At 40.1% G+C, this 14,267-nt stretch overlaps 1 protein-coding gene across 1 annotated transcript in view; it reads left to right on the forward strand.

The window, feature by feature from the left end:
- The window catches only part of tgfbr3 (transforming growth factor, beta receptor III), an 84,676-nt gene extending 70,929 nt beyond the window's left edge, over window positions 1-13,747 (forward strand). Inside the window, exons 14-17 of the mRNA XM_083969763.1 lie at window positions 540-663; window positions 5,196-5,246; window positions 5,922-6,029; window positions 9,629-13,747. Coding sequence (XP_083825889.1) covers window positions 540-663; window positions 5,196-5,246; window positions 5,922-6,029; window positions 9,629-9,747 — 402 coding nt within the window. The 3' untranslated portion in view covers window positions 9,748-13,747. The remainder of the gene's footprint in view (window positions 1-539; window positions 664-5,195; window positions 5,247-5,921; window positions 6,030-9,628) is intronic.
- Window positions 13,748-14,267: the final 520 nt, after the last annotated feature.

A 14,267-nucleotide genomic window follows, 5' to 3' on the forward strand; every position in this document is an offset into this window, starting at 1 on the left:
GTCCCTCCAGAGCCGTACAGTATTAACTGAGTTTGTTTGAGAGGAACTCAGTGTTGTAGCAAAGCACCTTTACTCTGGCCGAGCAGCAACAAGTTTGCACCCAAAGCTAGGCAGGAAACATGGGTCGAGGTAAGGTTTGCCAAGTATCAAGCTGCAGAACAAAATAAGCATCCGTCTTAACCATCATTTTCTTTTTTCACTAACTCTGGTATCTGTCCAACTCATACAGACTCTTGCAAATGCTTTCCTCTGCTTTACCTGAAAAAAATGATGGACTAGTGGCCTGAAGCTGAATTGTGCTTGTGAAGCTAATACAGTAGTTATGCTTCGATAATTGAGGCTAATTAAATAGTAATTTTGTTTCATTTCCAAGTTGATACTTTTGGTCAGGTATGACAGAAGGAATGTACTCAAAAAATGCAAATGGTTGATGTTGTTTTTGCAAAACTGTTTTGGTAGAAAATTGCAGAGAGTCATTTCCTTTTATGAAGTCATGTTTGTTCTCTGTTATTAAATTTCTTGTTTTTTTGTATACACAGTGCATACAGCCTAGTGAGTGTGACTCTCTCAAAGCGGACGACATCATGAAGATGATGATGAACAAAAAGACATCTACTAAGCCACTGGTTGTTGTAGATGGCTTTGGTCAACCAGAGGGCCCAGGTCAGTCGGAAGAAAACACACACACACACATTTTACACTAGGGGTGGGAATCTTTTACTATCTCACGATTTGATTGATTCAAAATTGATTTCCGATTCAAAACGATTTGATTCATAATGATTTCTGCTTCAGTCTATCGGTGTGCAAAGGATCCTCATGATCTGCTCCAGTCTGCTTTGCAAGACAGAATGACTAAAGTGTCTTTTCACATTTATTGAGTTTTAAACATATATCCATGCTTAGATAGAACTGTTGAAACTGTTGCATAAAAGCAATATCACATATTGCTTACGTAACACAATTAAAAGCGCCTCTTTATTAAAAAAAGTAGTGCAGTTAAACATGCTGCCTTTTAAATTCTAAGGAAATGGAGGCTGAGAGCCAGGAGATTTGTTTCCTTTTTTTATTTTTTTAAATCGATTTTGGGACATTTTATATCGATTCTGAATCGTATTAAATGAGAATTGCGATTCTTATGTGAATCGATTTTTCGGCACACCCATTTAGGATTAGGGTTAGGGTTTTGAGATTAGATTTTTTATTTGAGTGTGAGCATGGAGTGAGTATGATAAGCAACCTGGTGTAAAGAAAGAATGAAGCCGGTCAGAGGGCAAAGGAGCCGGGGGAAAGCTCAGTCTGATACTTGGAGATTACACCAAACCACAAAACACTGCACATCACTTCCCCACATCTGGTCATCATTAAGTGTGGTGTGTGTGTGTGTGTGTATTGTGTGATTGTGTACGCAGGTGCGTGTGTATGCACACTTGGTGTGTGCGCACCCGTGTCTGTTTACATTAAACATCTGTACACAAGTGTGTGTGTATTTGTGTGTGTCCGTGCTAGCATGTGGTTTGCCGGCAGTAAAGGGGAGTGTGCTCACGCTGAGGCCCAGTTCAGTTGCTCTGGACCAGTCCACGCTGAGGTGGAAAAAGAAGAGTCATACAGCATTGAGCTCCAGTTGTTTTCACTTAGGACCTTCACTGTGGCCTCCGCTTTCCACTAGAGAAGGGGGAGAGAGAGTGTGTGCTTGTGTGTAATGTGTGTGAGGGGAGTGGTGGTCCTCTCCTCTCACTGGTTTTGGGAATCCAGCCAGAGTCTAAAGGCCCTCCATCATGACTCGGTTAGTCACTCACGCTCATTCACGCTCTGTATCTCCGGGGCTGTGAGTGTGATCAGGAGGAGGGAGCAGCCTGCAGGCACGGCCCGAGTTCACCATCACAACATGTCACTGATTATGACCTAAACTAAGATGGGGGTGATATCATAAGTGCCCAATCTCCAGAGGACTGCCAAATCAGCATCCCCTCTGAGCAATGACACCAGCAGGGGACCTGTGGTCAGTCTGACTCAACTTTATGAACTCATGAATTCGAAATCACGTCATTTTAATCGGCATGAGCTCAATCCCGAGCAATATATAGTATATCAGCGCGGCCGATTTTACCTCATTGCAGTTTTATTGTATCGGTTTAAACAGCAGATAACACAACATTGCTGTAGCGTAATCAGTCATTTCAAAGTGCTGATATGGAGTGGGGGCTCCGGGATTTTAGAAAGAGTGAGTACAGTATTAAGATTGGTAACACTTTACAATAAGGGTCCATTAATTAACGTTAGTACATTATTAAGCATTAATTAACTGTTTACAGATATATTAACAATCATTATTATGTATTACTTAGGATTAGGAAACACATTAATTAATGTAGCCTATTAGGGTTTACTAATGTTTACTACTCAAAGTTAGTTAATTAATTATAAAATAATAATATAATACTAAAAGTTGAATAATGTATTAAGTTATCATTATGTATGCATTACTCAGCATTAATTAACACAATAGTTTATATATTAATGCTTAATAATGTACTAACTAACTTTAATCAAGAGACCCTTATTGTAAAGTGTTACCTTCAGATTTTTTTGCCAGCTTTACTATGTCCACACCACCAAGATGGGCAACTAGGAGGATAAACATCCACAGTGCAAGGAGGTAGAAGCTTGTTTCCTTGATTTGACTGGACAGTGAAGATAGGCAGGAAATGCAGGGACAGAGCGACGTACAGCAAAGAACCCTGCCAGCTGGAGGCTGAACAAGACAGGACTCGCAGCTCAGAGCATTTGCAGCCTCAATTCTTTAGTTCGAAGGATTTTATCAAAATGTCTGTATACGTTGTGTTTTAGCTCAGAAACAAAAAAGTTTAAATTCTCTTAACCCTGAAATATTGATATCGGTAACATCTTCAAAAATCTTATATCGGTCAAGCCCTAGAGTGGAGCAGTTGGAGTTACTCTGAAAACATGAGTGGGTGTGTTTATTACATTTTTACTGGACCTTGGATTTCACTGCTGGGCAGAGATATCTTATGGATGCAGTCATTTTTAGCACAACGGTGCCAGTGTTCATGTTAGACAAGTTATTAGTTAAGCTATTGCTGAAGAGAGACCATGAAATCTGCAGTAATGAGTAAATGAGCGAGTTTAGATAATCCAGAGTGTGCGGCAGGCAGCGAGCACTGCCACAGCGTTGTGCCACTGTGGCCGGGTTATTTTCCACGGAGGAGATTAAGTGAACTCAGATATGCAATAACCATAGTGAAAAAAACTCAATTTCAAAGTGTTTTCTAAAACAAAGGCATCACTTATGCTCGGATGGCAAACAAAACAAGCAGCCTTTTCAAGGGCCACGGCTCTGCCCTGGACGGCATCCCAAAGAGCTGAACTTGATCTACAAATCAAAGAGGACCACTTGTGGCCAACTTGGTGCATGGAAAAACATAACAACCTCAAAGCCCTACCATCAAAAGTAGATTTACTGCTTCGCAACATCAATAAATTTTATCCCTCTTTTATGGATCTGGTAACGTTCAGGAAAAGTTGAACAGTATCGTTTATTTGAGAGGTTGGCAGTGCAGGTCGTTGCACCGGTGCAAGTGCTATTTCTTTAGTCTGCAGTGAGTAAAGGAGGAAGAAAACATTTGATTTCAGGGTTATTGTATTTAAAACACTGAGCAGGTTGAAACTGTGATGTATAAAACACACCGTGAATGTGTTTGACCTCAGGTAGCTTATCTTTCTAAGTAGCTGAGTAATGTGATAAATATCTGTTCCGATCCACCACCTTAAAACCTGCACACTGAGGTGTTTTGTTTCCATATGTTTTCATTGGCTATGTATCCCTTGTCTTCCTCTATTATTAAAACGATCATAAAACTCAAAAAATGACTTTAAACCTCAGAAAAAGGATGTTTATAGTTGTACATGAATTAAGATTAATACCTCAACAGATTGTGGCTATTAGATAAAGATATTATAAATGAGTTTATGACTTATTATATTAGAATTTGTTCTTATCTGCGTTCACACATGCATTATTTTTTCATAAAGGATATACTGAGGAGAAGTCCTTAGTGAAAAACTCATGTTATGGATAGTATAGTACAGTATGTGTGTTGCAGCGGTGACATTAGTGGTCTCTGCTCTCCGTGATGAGTGGTCAGAGTTGAACAAAACACAAGTCATTACGCAGGAGTGCTCATTCATTCCTCAGAGCAAGCCAACTTACATAAACAAATGACAGTCATGCAGTTATCAGTGCTGCTCCGACTCTGGCAACAGCTTGAAAGCTACAAACACAAGTCATCAGTTTAACCTCTAGAGCTCTGTCTGGGGTTGTTAAAGTAGGGAACATAAGTCAAGACCTGACAGACGCCCAGAACAGCGTATTGTTCCCCACAGACATCGAGGCATTATTTGAAAAGGTGCAGTGAGATTTCAATTTGATAACCGTGGACGTTCCTAAACTGCAGTCATATAAACATCTTTCAAGTCAAGGTTACATGTTTTTAGTTCAGCGTGCTTTTCCCCCTTCTCTTCAGCTCATGTGGCTGGAGTCATTACTGGCTACTCTCTCTCTACTCAAAGCAAAACAATCCACACTGGACAGATAACACAGGAGCAGAGGGGACAGGGGGAAGGAGAGGGGGGTGGCACAGAGGACGTCCTCTGGCTATCGTCCCCTCTGAAAATTAAGGTCTTCTCTGATGACCTGTCATCATCCATTATGCAAGATGAAAACTCAGAGGTGTTCTTTCCAAGAATAGCACCCATTGTGCCGGACTCTTGGACATGCACCAGGCTGGCCTCTTGATTTCGCCCCGTACACAAGCGCCTTTGTGTTGTTTGTTAAGACATCATTACAGCTAATTTCACTTTTGAAAGCTTTCCAGATGGCTTGAAATAAACGGGTGAGCCGAGCTAGTAAGCGTCAGTAGGTTCATCCTCAAGCACAGAGGAGCTGCTGTCTCAGTGTTTTCCTGCCTCAGGTTCCTGTTCTACATTCCACAGAGGACTGCTTATCAACACAGTCCAGTATTACAGTACAGTAGCAGTCCATTGATCCTCTGTCCTCTGACTGACAAGCCTGTGCTGTCCTCATTTTTGATCAACTAAAGTTTTGAATGTTCACTTTGCAACATATTACGTTAAGGTCAACAGACATTAAAAATGTATTGTTTTGTTTTTCGTAGTTAATCCTGAGCCTGAACCACCCAAACCTCCAGTGGATCCTCCCATTAACAGTAAGTTTTCACCCTCAAGTATCATACTATATTTATAGTATACTCTGGACTGAACTGAATGAAAGAAAAAAATTATATTGTGATTCTTTTGGCAGATATTACGAAATGTCACAGTTTCAGTTTGAATTATTAAAAAAAAATTTTTATCAATTATGACCGGAGAAAAAATATTAAATTGTAGTAATAATGTGATCAAACTAGCGTGTTCCGAATATGATCTGTAGTGTGAGGTGGCTCTGTGGAACCTCAGTGCTTCATTAATGTAATAGGATGTGACACATTTTATCCCTTTAAAACATCTGCAGCTCCTGCTATTTGGATATTGAACTGAACTTTATCGTATTGCGGTTGAATGTTGCAGAGCTCTACTTAATATTTGATCAATGAAAAATAGACCATCATTGGCAGTAACTGGTGACACTATTATATTAAAAAAATCAATGCCCTGTCATTTCTCTGCCATTGGCTATTAGTTAAACCAAACTGCAAATGTTATGAAAGTATATTTCATAATATTTCTCAGCATTTGGTGTTTATACTTTCTTGAATTATTGTTCATATATTTATTTTACACATGGATGTCATATTTATGTATGTAAAAGTGAAAATATTTGGGCTCCGTGGAAATGGTGTCAACATTTCTGAACTGTGTGCTGCTTTCTTTCCCCCCCTCAGTCCCACTGTACGTGCTGGACACTCCAACAGTGGTGGGAATCGCCTTTGCAGCCTTTGTGATCGGGGCTCTGTTGACTGGAGCCCTGTGGTTTATCTACTCTCACACAGGTAGGTCCTTCACTCTCTGCTCCACGGCCCCAGCTCACCTTTCTACATTAATGAAAAGATAAAAATCCAAAGGAATGTTCGAGCGCTCTCCGTGCCAGAAATGTGCCGCTGTGATTGCCAAACATCCTGCTGCTGACAGAGGCCAGTTCACAATAACATATTGACTCCTCTACTGCAAATATATCCTGTTGGTCAGCAGCAAGAGCGCTTCTCTTTCCTGCCTTTGAATGTTTCTGGGGCTGCAGGGTGGTCAGAGAATATTCTCAGTACAATGGCTGGAGACGAGCTGGAAATTCCCCTTGTTGGGTGTAGCGGGCGCTCAGAGGAAAAGACACACAATCTGTCCATTAGATGCCAAGACTTTCCCCATCATCCCCAGCCTGCCGACCCCGGCCGACCCCTGAGAGGAAGTGCGCTCCCAGCAGCCCACTGAGTTCACTGTTGCATAGAGCTGCCCTGTTCTCCTTGGCCTCAGTGTTGATGACTGGTGATCTGCTATGCCACTGACCTGTTGCCCCGTGGCTGATGCGTTCTCCGTGGACGTCTTTCATAAACGCACTCAGGATGTTTGAGCTTAGAAGTTGAGTCTTTCAGAAAATACAACAATGCGAGTGTTTAAGTTTTATGCTCAGTTTACAGTTTGGAAGGAGGTCACAGTTTGACGGTGTCGGGCAGTCCGAGTGGTAAATCACTCTCCCCGATAACCGTGAATTTACCAAAGATAAGGACCCTTGTCAAAACAGTTACAGTATTACAAACTGTTTAAAACTCATTCTCAGTCACACTGAAAAGTGTTCACTGAACAGGATTTCATTTAACAGGAAAGACCAGCTGTCAGATTTTAGTACCCTTATCTGTATCATAATATTGCTATTGGCTCCTCTTTAGAGAGTCACTTTATTTAAGAGTTATGGTTTCTTTGAGTCACCAGCACTGAAAAACTCATCCATTTTCCAAATATACTAGATGTCAAAAGTGAACATGTGTAGAGAGAAGGTGTAAGGATAGCAGTTGCAAAATAATATACATAGCCCATGCTCTTTAATACAGGCACATGTTCCTGTTGACATAATTTAAATAGGCCTTAGTGTAGAGTAACTGTGGATGGGCCTGTTTTGCTATCTTGGCTGAAATGACCATATATGGCAACACTGGCAGTTCCATGTAAACCCCAAGAATGTAGATCCCCCAAAACAACAACCAAAAATATCAGATCAGAGTTTATTTAAATCAGTGCACAGAGTGATGAAACACAAAAACAGATTTGGATCTATCCCCTCAGGATCTGAGGACAATGTTCCTGGCCTCTCTAGAAACACTTTTCACCTTTTTTTTTTTTTTTAAAGTTACTCATTGGTACAGTATTTTTTTTTTCTAACCATTACAGATTAGTTCCATATAAGGCAATTAGAGGCATAAAAAGCACCCCACAACATATTGTTTGACATTTTGCTCATTATCTTGGCACAGACAATAGGTCTGCATTCTGCCAGGGCTGCAGTCATCTCTGCCAAAACATCTACTTTTCCCTCTCTGCTTAACTGGTGAAATCACATACGAATGAAAAACTCAAAGCAATTGTGAAAACAAGCTGAAATCACCCATGAGGGGTAGAAATTTCACACTTCATATGCTCTAAAATCCAAACATATGATGCAAAGTTAGAAAATTAGGCATCACACACTTTTTAACAGAAAGATAAAGGAAACAACACCAGCTTCTGGGTGGAATTCTTTAACAGATGTTTTGCTGTGAAATCTGCTGATCAAAATTATGTTCTTTTCAGGATGGAATGTAATAACTCAGGTGTTCCCTGTACTTCTAATCTAGTGCCATCAACACGTCAACATTAATACTTTTGTTTATGACCAACACCTGTAAAAATCACATTCCCATCAGCCTCGGTTGTGCTTTCTTTTCAGTGCTAATAAGGAAATAGCTGCTTGCAAAAAAGGCAAACTAAGGTAATGATCAGGGTAAACATGAAAAACATGGTACAGAACCTGCTATAGTATATAAGCATACTACTGTGTTAGCATTTAGCTCAAGTACAGCACTGCCATCATGGCTCTCTCTGCAGTAAGATCTGAAGTCTTTTCTGCTTCACTTTTGTGATCTGCCATACAGGGATGATTTTTCTCCCTAAAACAGGTTAGTCTTGGCACTTTTCTCCAGGTCTCTTCGTCTTTCAAGCAGTCCTTCATGTTTGTAGGAGATTAGTTGTCCACAGAAACTTTTTTGCTCATCTTATATTAAAAAATACCTAGAGACAGCTGAGATTGTAAGTGGGTCGGTAACTGGTTGAGAGACAAGTTTCAGAAATGCCATGGTCTTCAAAGGACTTTTGTATTTTCTATCCTTGGAAACTCCAAAACATTTTAAGTTTGAAGTGTTGTTTTGCACATTATGTGCACTGTATTCATGTGACATAAAAGCAGCCCCCCTATCTCTACTATCTAGAAAGATAATATTAAACTTGGGAATTTATATTTCCTTAGACAGATGAGGTGAATTGAAGTCCCTTTGTTTTGCAGAGAGCTTGATCCTGTGAGAGAGAGGCTGCTGGCAGCTCTGCTCTGGTAAACATTAGCAGAACTGAGGGGCCACAAAGAGGGAGATGGATGCAGGATCGCCTGTGGACACATATGCCTATTATGCAAACACTCATGCATGCACACACTAGATTCGGCGCACATTAAACTATGGAAAGAAACAATTTTGTCTAAGATAGTTTAATTCCAGCGTGTGCTCTGCACTTTTCTGTGCACGAAGGACTCTATGAAGCAATCACGGGACAGACGGCAGAAACAATTGAGGAAAAACTCAAATTAAACACAGACTGGGCCATATTTCCAAGGAAAAAATGTCCATTGTCGATCGGAGGCACTTTCATAAACAACTTTGAGACCTATTATTTACCCCTTTCATTTAAGCATTGGACACTGTCAGTCTGCGAAATGACATGCTTATTTAGACCTAGAACAATAAACCAGTCAGTAGTTTGAGCTCCAGTCAGAGGGCCCTGTGCTGTGTTTGTTCTGCTTTATCTACTAAAGCCAGACTAATTGATTCCAGATAAAAGAAATGAACTCCATGAACGGGAAACCTCCTCATCTCTCTTTGTCTACAATATCATCTGTCAGAGATGTTGTGACTGGTTGTTTTGTGCTTTCAAAGACTCTCTTTACAAGCATCGCAGTTGAAAACAGATTGCGCTTTCACTTGGTAAAAGTCTCTGCAGATGCAGTCCAGAGTCCCTCATGTGCACCTTTTTAAACATTTGCTGTGAGTAACAATGAATCCATCAATGCACGGCTGTAGTAAAGGTTAAAAAATATATATTTTAACCTCAGTGCAAGGTTTATGTCGAGCAGTGACAGTCGTAGTAAACAATAGAAGTTTTTTTTTTCACGATGTCAGAGAACAGACGAACGGTGGAGGCTCTAGAGCACTGGAGTGCAATTTGTACTTTCAGCCAAACTGATTTGTCATATTCCTGCAGAACTCAGATTTTTTCTAATACATATACATTTTTCTATCTCCCTTCTGTCCAATCCTCTCCCTCTCCCTCGCCACTCCCTCTCCTGCTCTCTGTCTAGGTGGGACAGCTGGCACACAGCCGGTCCAGAAGTCTCAACCCACCTCGGAGAACAGCAGCGCGGCCCACAGTATTGGCAGCACACAGAGCACGCCCTGCTCCAGCAGCAGCACAGCGTAGCCCAGGACAGACGCGCACACACATACACACCGGGGACACACACACAGACACACACACACAAGTTCAGCTGTGGCACAGGAAGGGTCTGACGGTTCACAGCGACCGGTTTGTTGATTTCCTTCCATGAAAGGAATTATTTTGGGGCACGCGATAGGAAGGAAAAATATGAATTTAAAAAAGAAGAAAACACAATAACAACCTTAGTTCTTGTGTAGGTCCCTTTGTGTCGCTTCAAGTGTGTGCAGACAAGTGTACTGTCCTGGTGTTATTGGTGTGTAACAGTTCTGAGACCCAACTTGGCAGCCTCACTCATAGCCAGTATAAGAAAGTACAAGAAACAAATGTGAGTTTATACCAGGCATTTCTTTCTAATCCAAATGCTGCTTTTTTTTCTGACCACAACACAGCCTGTTGTTTTGACCTTAAATGGTTCGATTTAGTCTGTTTCTAACAAACAGGTAAAACTCCAACAGCGATGAATAGCAGTGATGTCAGAGTTTGTAGGTGAGATGTTGACGGCTGGACTGTTACACGTTACTTTATGACATGCAACCCTCACGGTGGCAAAGGAGCAAAGAAACCACTATTAACTAACTAACCGGAGGACAAAAGTGCAGTATGAACAGAAGTCATCATCTTGACCCAAAGAGAGATGATGGAGGTGTTGAATGTATACAGAAGAGTAAACGCCAAAAATGTGAAAGAAAAATGTGAACATGGCATGTTGATAAAATTCTACACTGGGTGATGTGCTCACTTCACTCATCCTCCCCTCATCATGGATTTATAGACACAGATTTTTACCAGGGCTTTCTATACAGTAGTTGTAGTAATACATTTAACACAGCTTCACAGGGGCATTATGGGTTCCCTTTTATTAGTTGTTGTTATGGAATGGTTTAACATTTTGGGAAATACAGTGAGTGTTTTTGTTCTTTTGTATTGTTTTTTGTTCCATGAGAAGATTAATACCTCTATCGTGTCTGTGTGTTAGGTACAGAGCTCACTATCTGATCGGACACAAAGATAGTTAAGATTTTAAAGAAAGAATTGCCAAAATTGCCAAATTGCCATTTTGAATTTCTGCCTGTGCACAGATACAGAAATATTTTATCAGTGAGCTTCACCGGTACAGCTAACTACTTTTATTTTTGCACAGCCAGGCTAGCTAGTTTCCTCATGCTGTTTTTATGCTAATACAAGCTGATGAAACCTACAAAAACAGCAACCAGTATCACCGAAATACATTCATTTACACAGATTTGTCGAATTGGCACTTAAACACAAAAGTTGAAACATGAGTGTGGCGTTGTAGGAGGTGAATTCTCTTGAATATGCTAAGCTAGGCTAATCGCCGCCTTCAGCACCATATGTAACGCACAGACACGAGAGTGGGTTTGATCATCTCCTCTCGCCCGAGGAAAGAAAGCAAACAAACATATTTTCTAAAACTATTCTCTTAAAATGTGTATATTTTTTGTAAATATTGTAAATACTCCAAATGTCTTGAGGAAGAGCATGAGATTATGTTTATATACTTCTAACATGTCATATTTTACTCGCAACAGTGTTTAACGTCAAAATCATTGGGGTGTCATTTAAAAAAAAAAAAAGATTATCATGTCTTAGCGTAGTTGACGTAGTCTGGGTCTGAGTGTCCATTAGGCAGAGCTCATAAAAGAGTACTTTTGTTATTTTGTAAAGCCAAATGTACAGTGAATTGTTTTTCTATGAATCTTGGCACTGACAGTGTCGAATAAGCTGTAGCTCACACTCCGCGTTACAAACATAATTTTTCAGGTGTTCCTCAAAGTGACACACCATGCTTACCCCACCGTCTCAGAATAATATGAATGTTTGCTCCCGTGCCTTACTCTTTTTTTTTAACCTGTATGTGTTTTCATCAGATTGTGTATGGGGCTAACTGGGGAAGTGGAGAAAGGAAATGTTTCCCTGTAACGATTTAACCGAGTCTCTGGTGAGGAATAACAAGAAAAACAGAATGTATGTTATCTCAAAGCTTTTGATTTCCTTTTTTTCTTTTCATATGTAAACATGTATAAAGCTTTCTACAGAGGGAACAGAGTATAAATATATATATTTGTGTATAAAATTATATTTTGGAATATATTTACCGAGAGAAATCTATTGTCTATTATGTCTGTAAGACTGTGAATTGTGGATGTGCTCATACATAACACACGTTTGTTGAGGAGTTGTTATTCATATAAGTCTCATGACATGTTTTATGATGAAAACTGGTATTTAAAAAAAAAATCTGAGATCTTTTTTTCAGTAATTGGACTTTGACTTTGTTTTACTGACCAGTAAAAGTCAAATGTTGTTTTCTCCACTAAAAAGAATATTTCTAGTTGACTTTGAAAAGTTAACTTTTAAATTTTTATGTCAGAATTTAACTGAAGAATGGGTCATAAAACGTGTCATGATTGTTTAGTGAATACCACATTTAAATACTTTTCAAACAAAGCTGATTGTTTCTTCTGTATGTGGGAGAAATGCGTCCAAAACTCTTTTTGTTTTGTTGAAACATTGTTATAGTTTGGAATTGAATCTTTTATTTTCCCACTTGGCAATAATTACTCATCACTACTTTGTATGAATTGTGTGTTTACTAAAATATTTTCATATGAAGAAAATAAATTTATGTTACATTTGTATATTTGAATCAGTATCTTAAATTTCAATGTCATATCTTTGAGGATAAGCTGTAACAGTGACAGATATCAAACTTTATCTTTATCTATTAGTCAGATTCTGTTGTTACCACAGAAAATAAACCAGATCCGAACAATGATATTTATCCCCTTAAAATATCAAAAAATATGACATCAATGCTAAACCACTGACGGCAGCAGTCAAATCAAATTTGAAATAAGAGAGTGGAACAAATGGGGATACATTCAGTTAAGTTTGAGAAAAATCCAGCATTTTCTGATTTTGTTTTTGAAAACTCAGCTGTTTTCACTGACACATGAGAAACAGTGTCTAAGTTGCATTAGATTCACTTTTGGTTTTGGTGCAACAGTCGTTTAAAGCCGAGGTGTCTCAAGTCAACTCAGCTGCAGCAGTGATATAGAGTACAGCAGTGATGTGTTGTTGTGAACAGCAGCACAACCGCGTCGCACAGATCCACCAAGTGAGCGCTGCATGTCTGACACAGTGGTAATATAATCAGCATAATCATTGTGGGATTAAGTCTTTCTGACATTCCTGTACTTGTGTGGTTTCTTTTATCGACCGTAGCGAATCCATCTTCCCGTATGTAATTACCCCACCTCCCACCTCCTCCACCCTCCACCACCACCACCACCACCACCACCATACTGTTCACCAGCCCAGCCTCAAGCTATGCTCTGGATCTGTAACCTGCTCATTTGAGATCATATGGAGGTATTCTTTCACTCAAGCTAATGATACAATTCAAAGTTGCTGCTCAAATATCAACAGTCCTCCTATTCTATTACCCCCAGTGCATGCTGGGAAAAGCTCAAGCCACTTCCCCCCTCATTGCCACAGATAAGGATAAGCAGGTATATGCTATCAATAGCAGATAATGATGCTGTATCACACAAAGGAGTATTCTTACAAGAAGTCTGCATCACTCGTGGTTAATACTGATCTGAAATCAGCTGTAATTGGAGCACAAATCCATATAACAAGTTATTGATTGTATTTCCTTTAACCATTTGACTACCTCATGTTTTTCTATGAATGTGTAATAAGTGTGTTTGTATGTGTGCAAGTGTTTTCTGTGTCTATATGTTTGAACTCAAGAAAACTATAAAGCCAATAGAATATACTGCAGTTTTATGATTTGGGGCCTTTATGTAGTTTTACTGCAGAACTCAAAACAAACAATGAAGAGTTTGCTGTTTCCCATGATGACAAGACGTTGTAAATGTGCAAAACTTTGATGAGCATTATTGTTTTCTTTGGATTTTGAAACTTTTTATACGCTGTAAATATGCATGAAATTTGTATACCCCATAATGTTCAATAAATTTTCATAATATCTCACTGTTGTCTGTAGATTTCTCTGCCATTTGGGGAGTTTTGGCAGCAGCAGCAGCAGGCAGATCCAGATGTGTGAGAGAGGGTCTAGTGTGAACACCCCCCCTGTGTGGATCTGCTTTTAAAACAATGAGCTGTAATAATGATGTGTCAGGCTTGGCCCTGTTGCGGTGAAGTCATGGCTCGGCTGTGGTGAGCTCATAAATGATACAGTCCATGTGGACCTCTGGCTGGGGGGAGACCAGTGAGATGAGTGCAACACACACGTCCTCACCTCTCTCTCCCCCCTGCTCCCTCTCCTCCCGCATCTTTGCTTTTGATTAGAGCTCCCTGGAGACGCTGTAAGCGGCGTGCGTGGATTGGAAAGCTCTGTGATTATAGTGTGGCAGAAAGAGGCCAAGGCTGAGACGGCCAAGCAGCCTCTCGTGGTGCCAGCTCAGGTTTGGGTTGACTGGTCCAACATGTGTGTGATCCTCCTGACCTCCTCT

This window comes from Trachurus trachurus (assembly GCF_905171665.1).
Source record: "Trachurus trachurus genome assembly, chromosome: 4".
Taxonomy (NCBI): domain Eukaryota; kingdom Metazoa; phylum Chordata; class Actinopteri; order Carangiformes; family Carangidae; genus Trachurus; species Trachurus trachurus.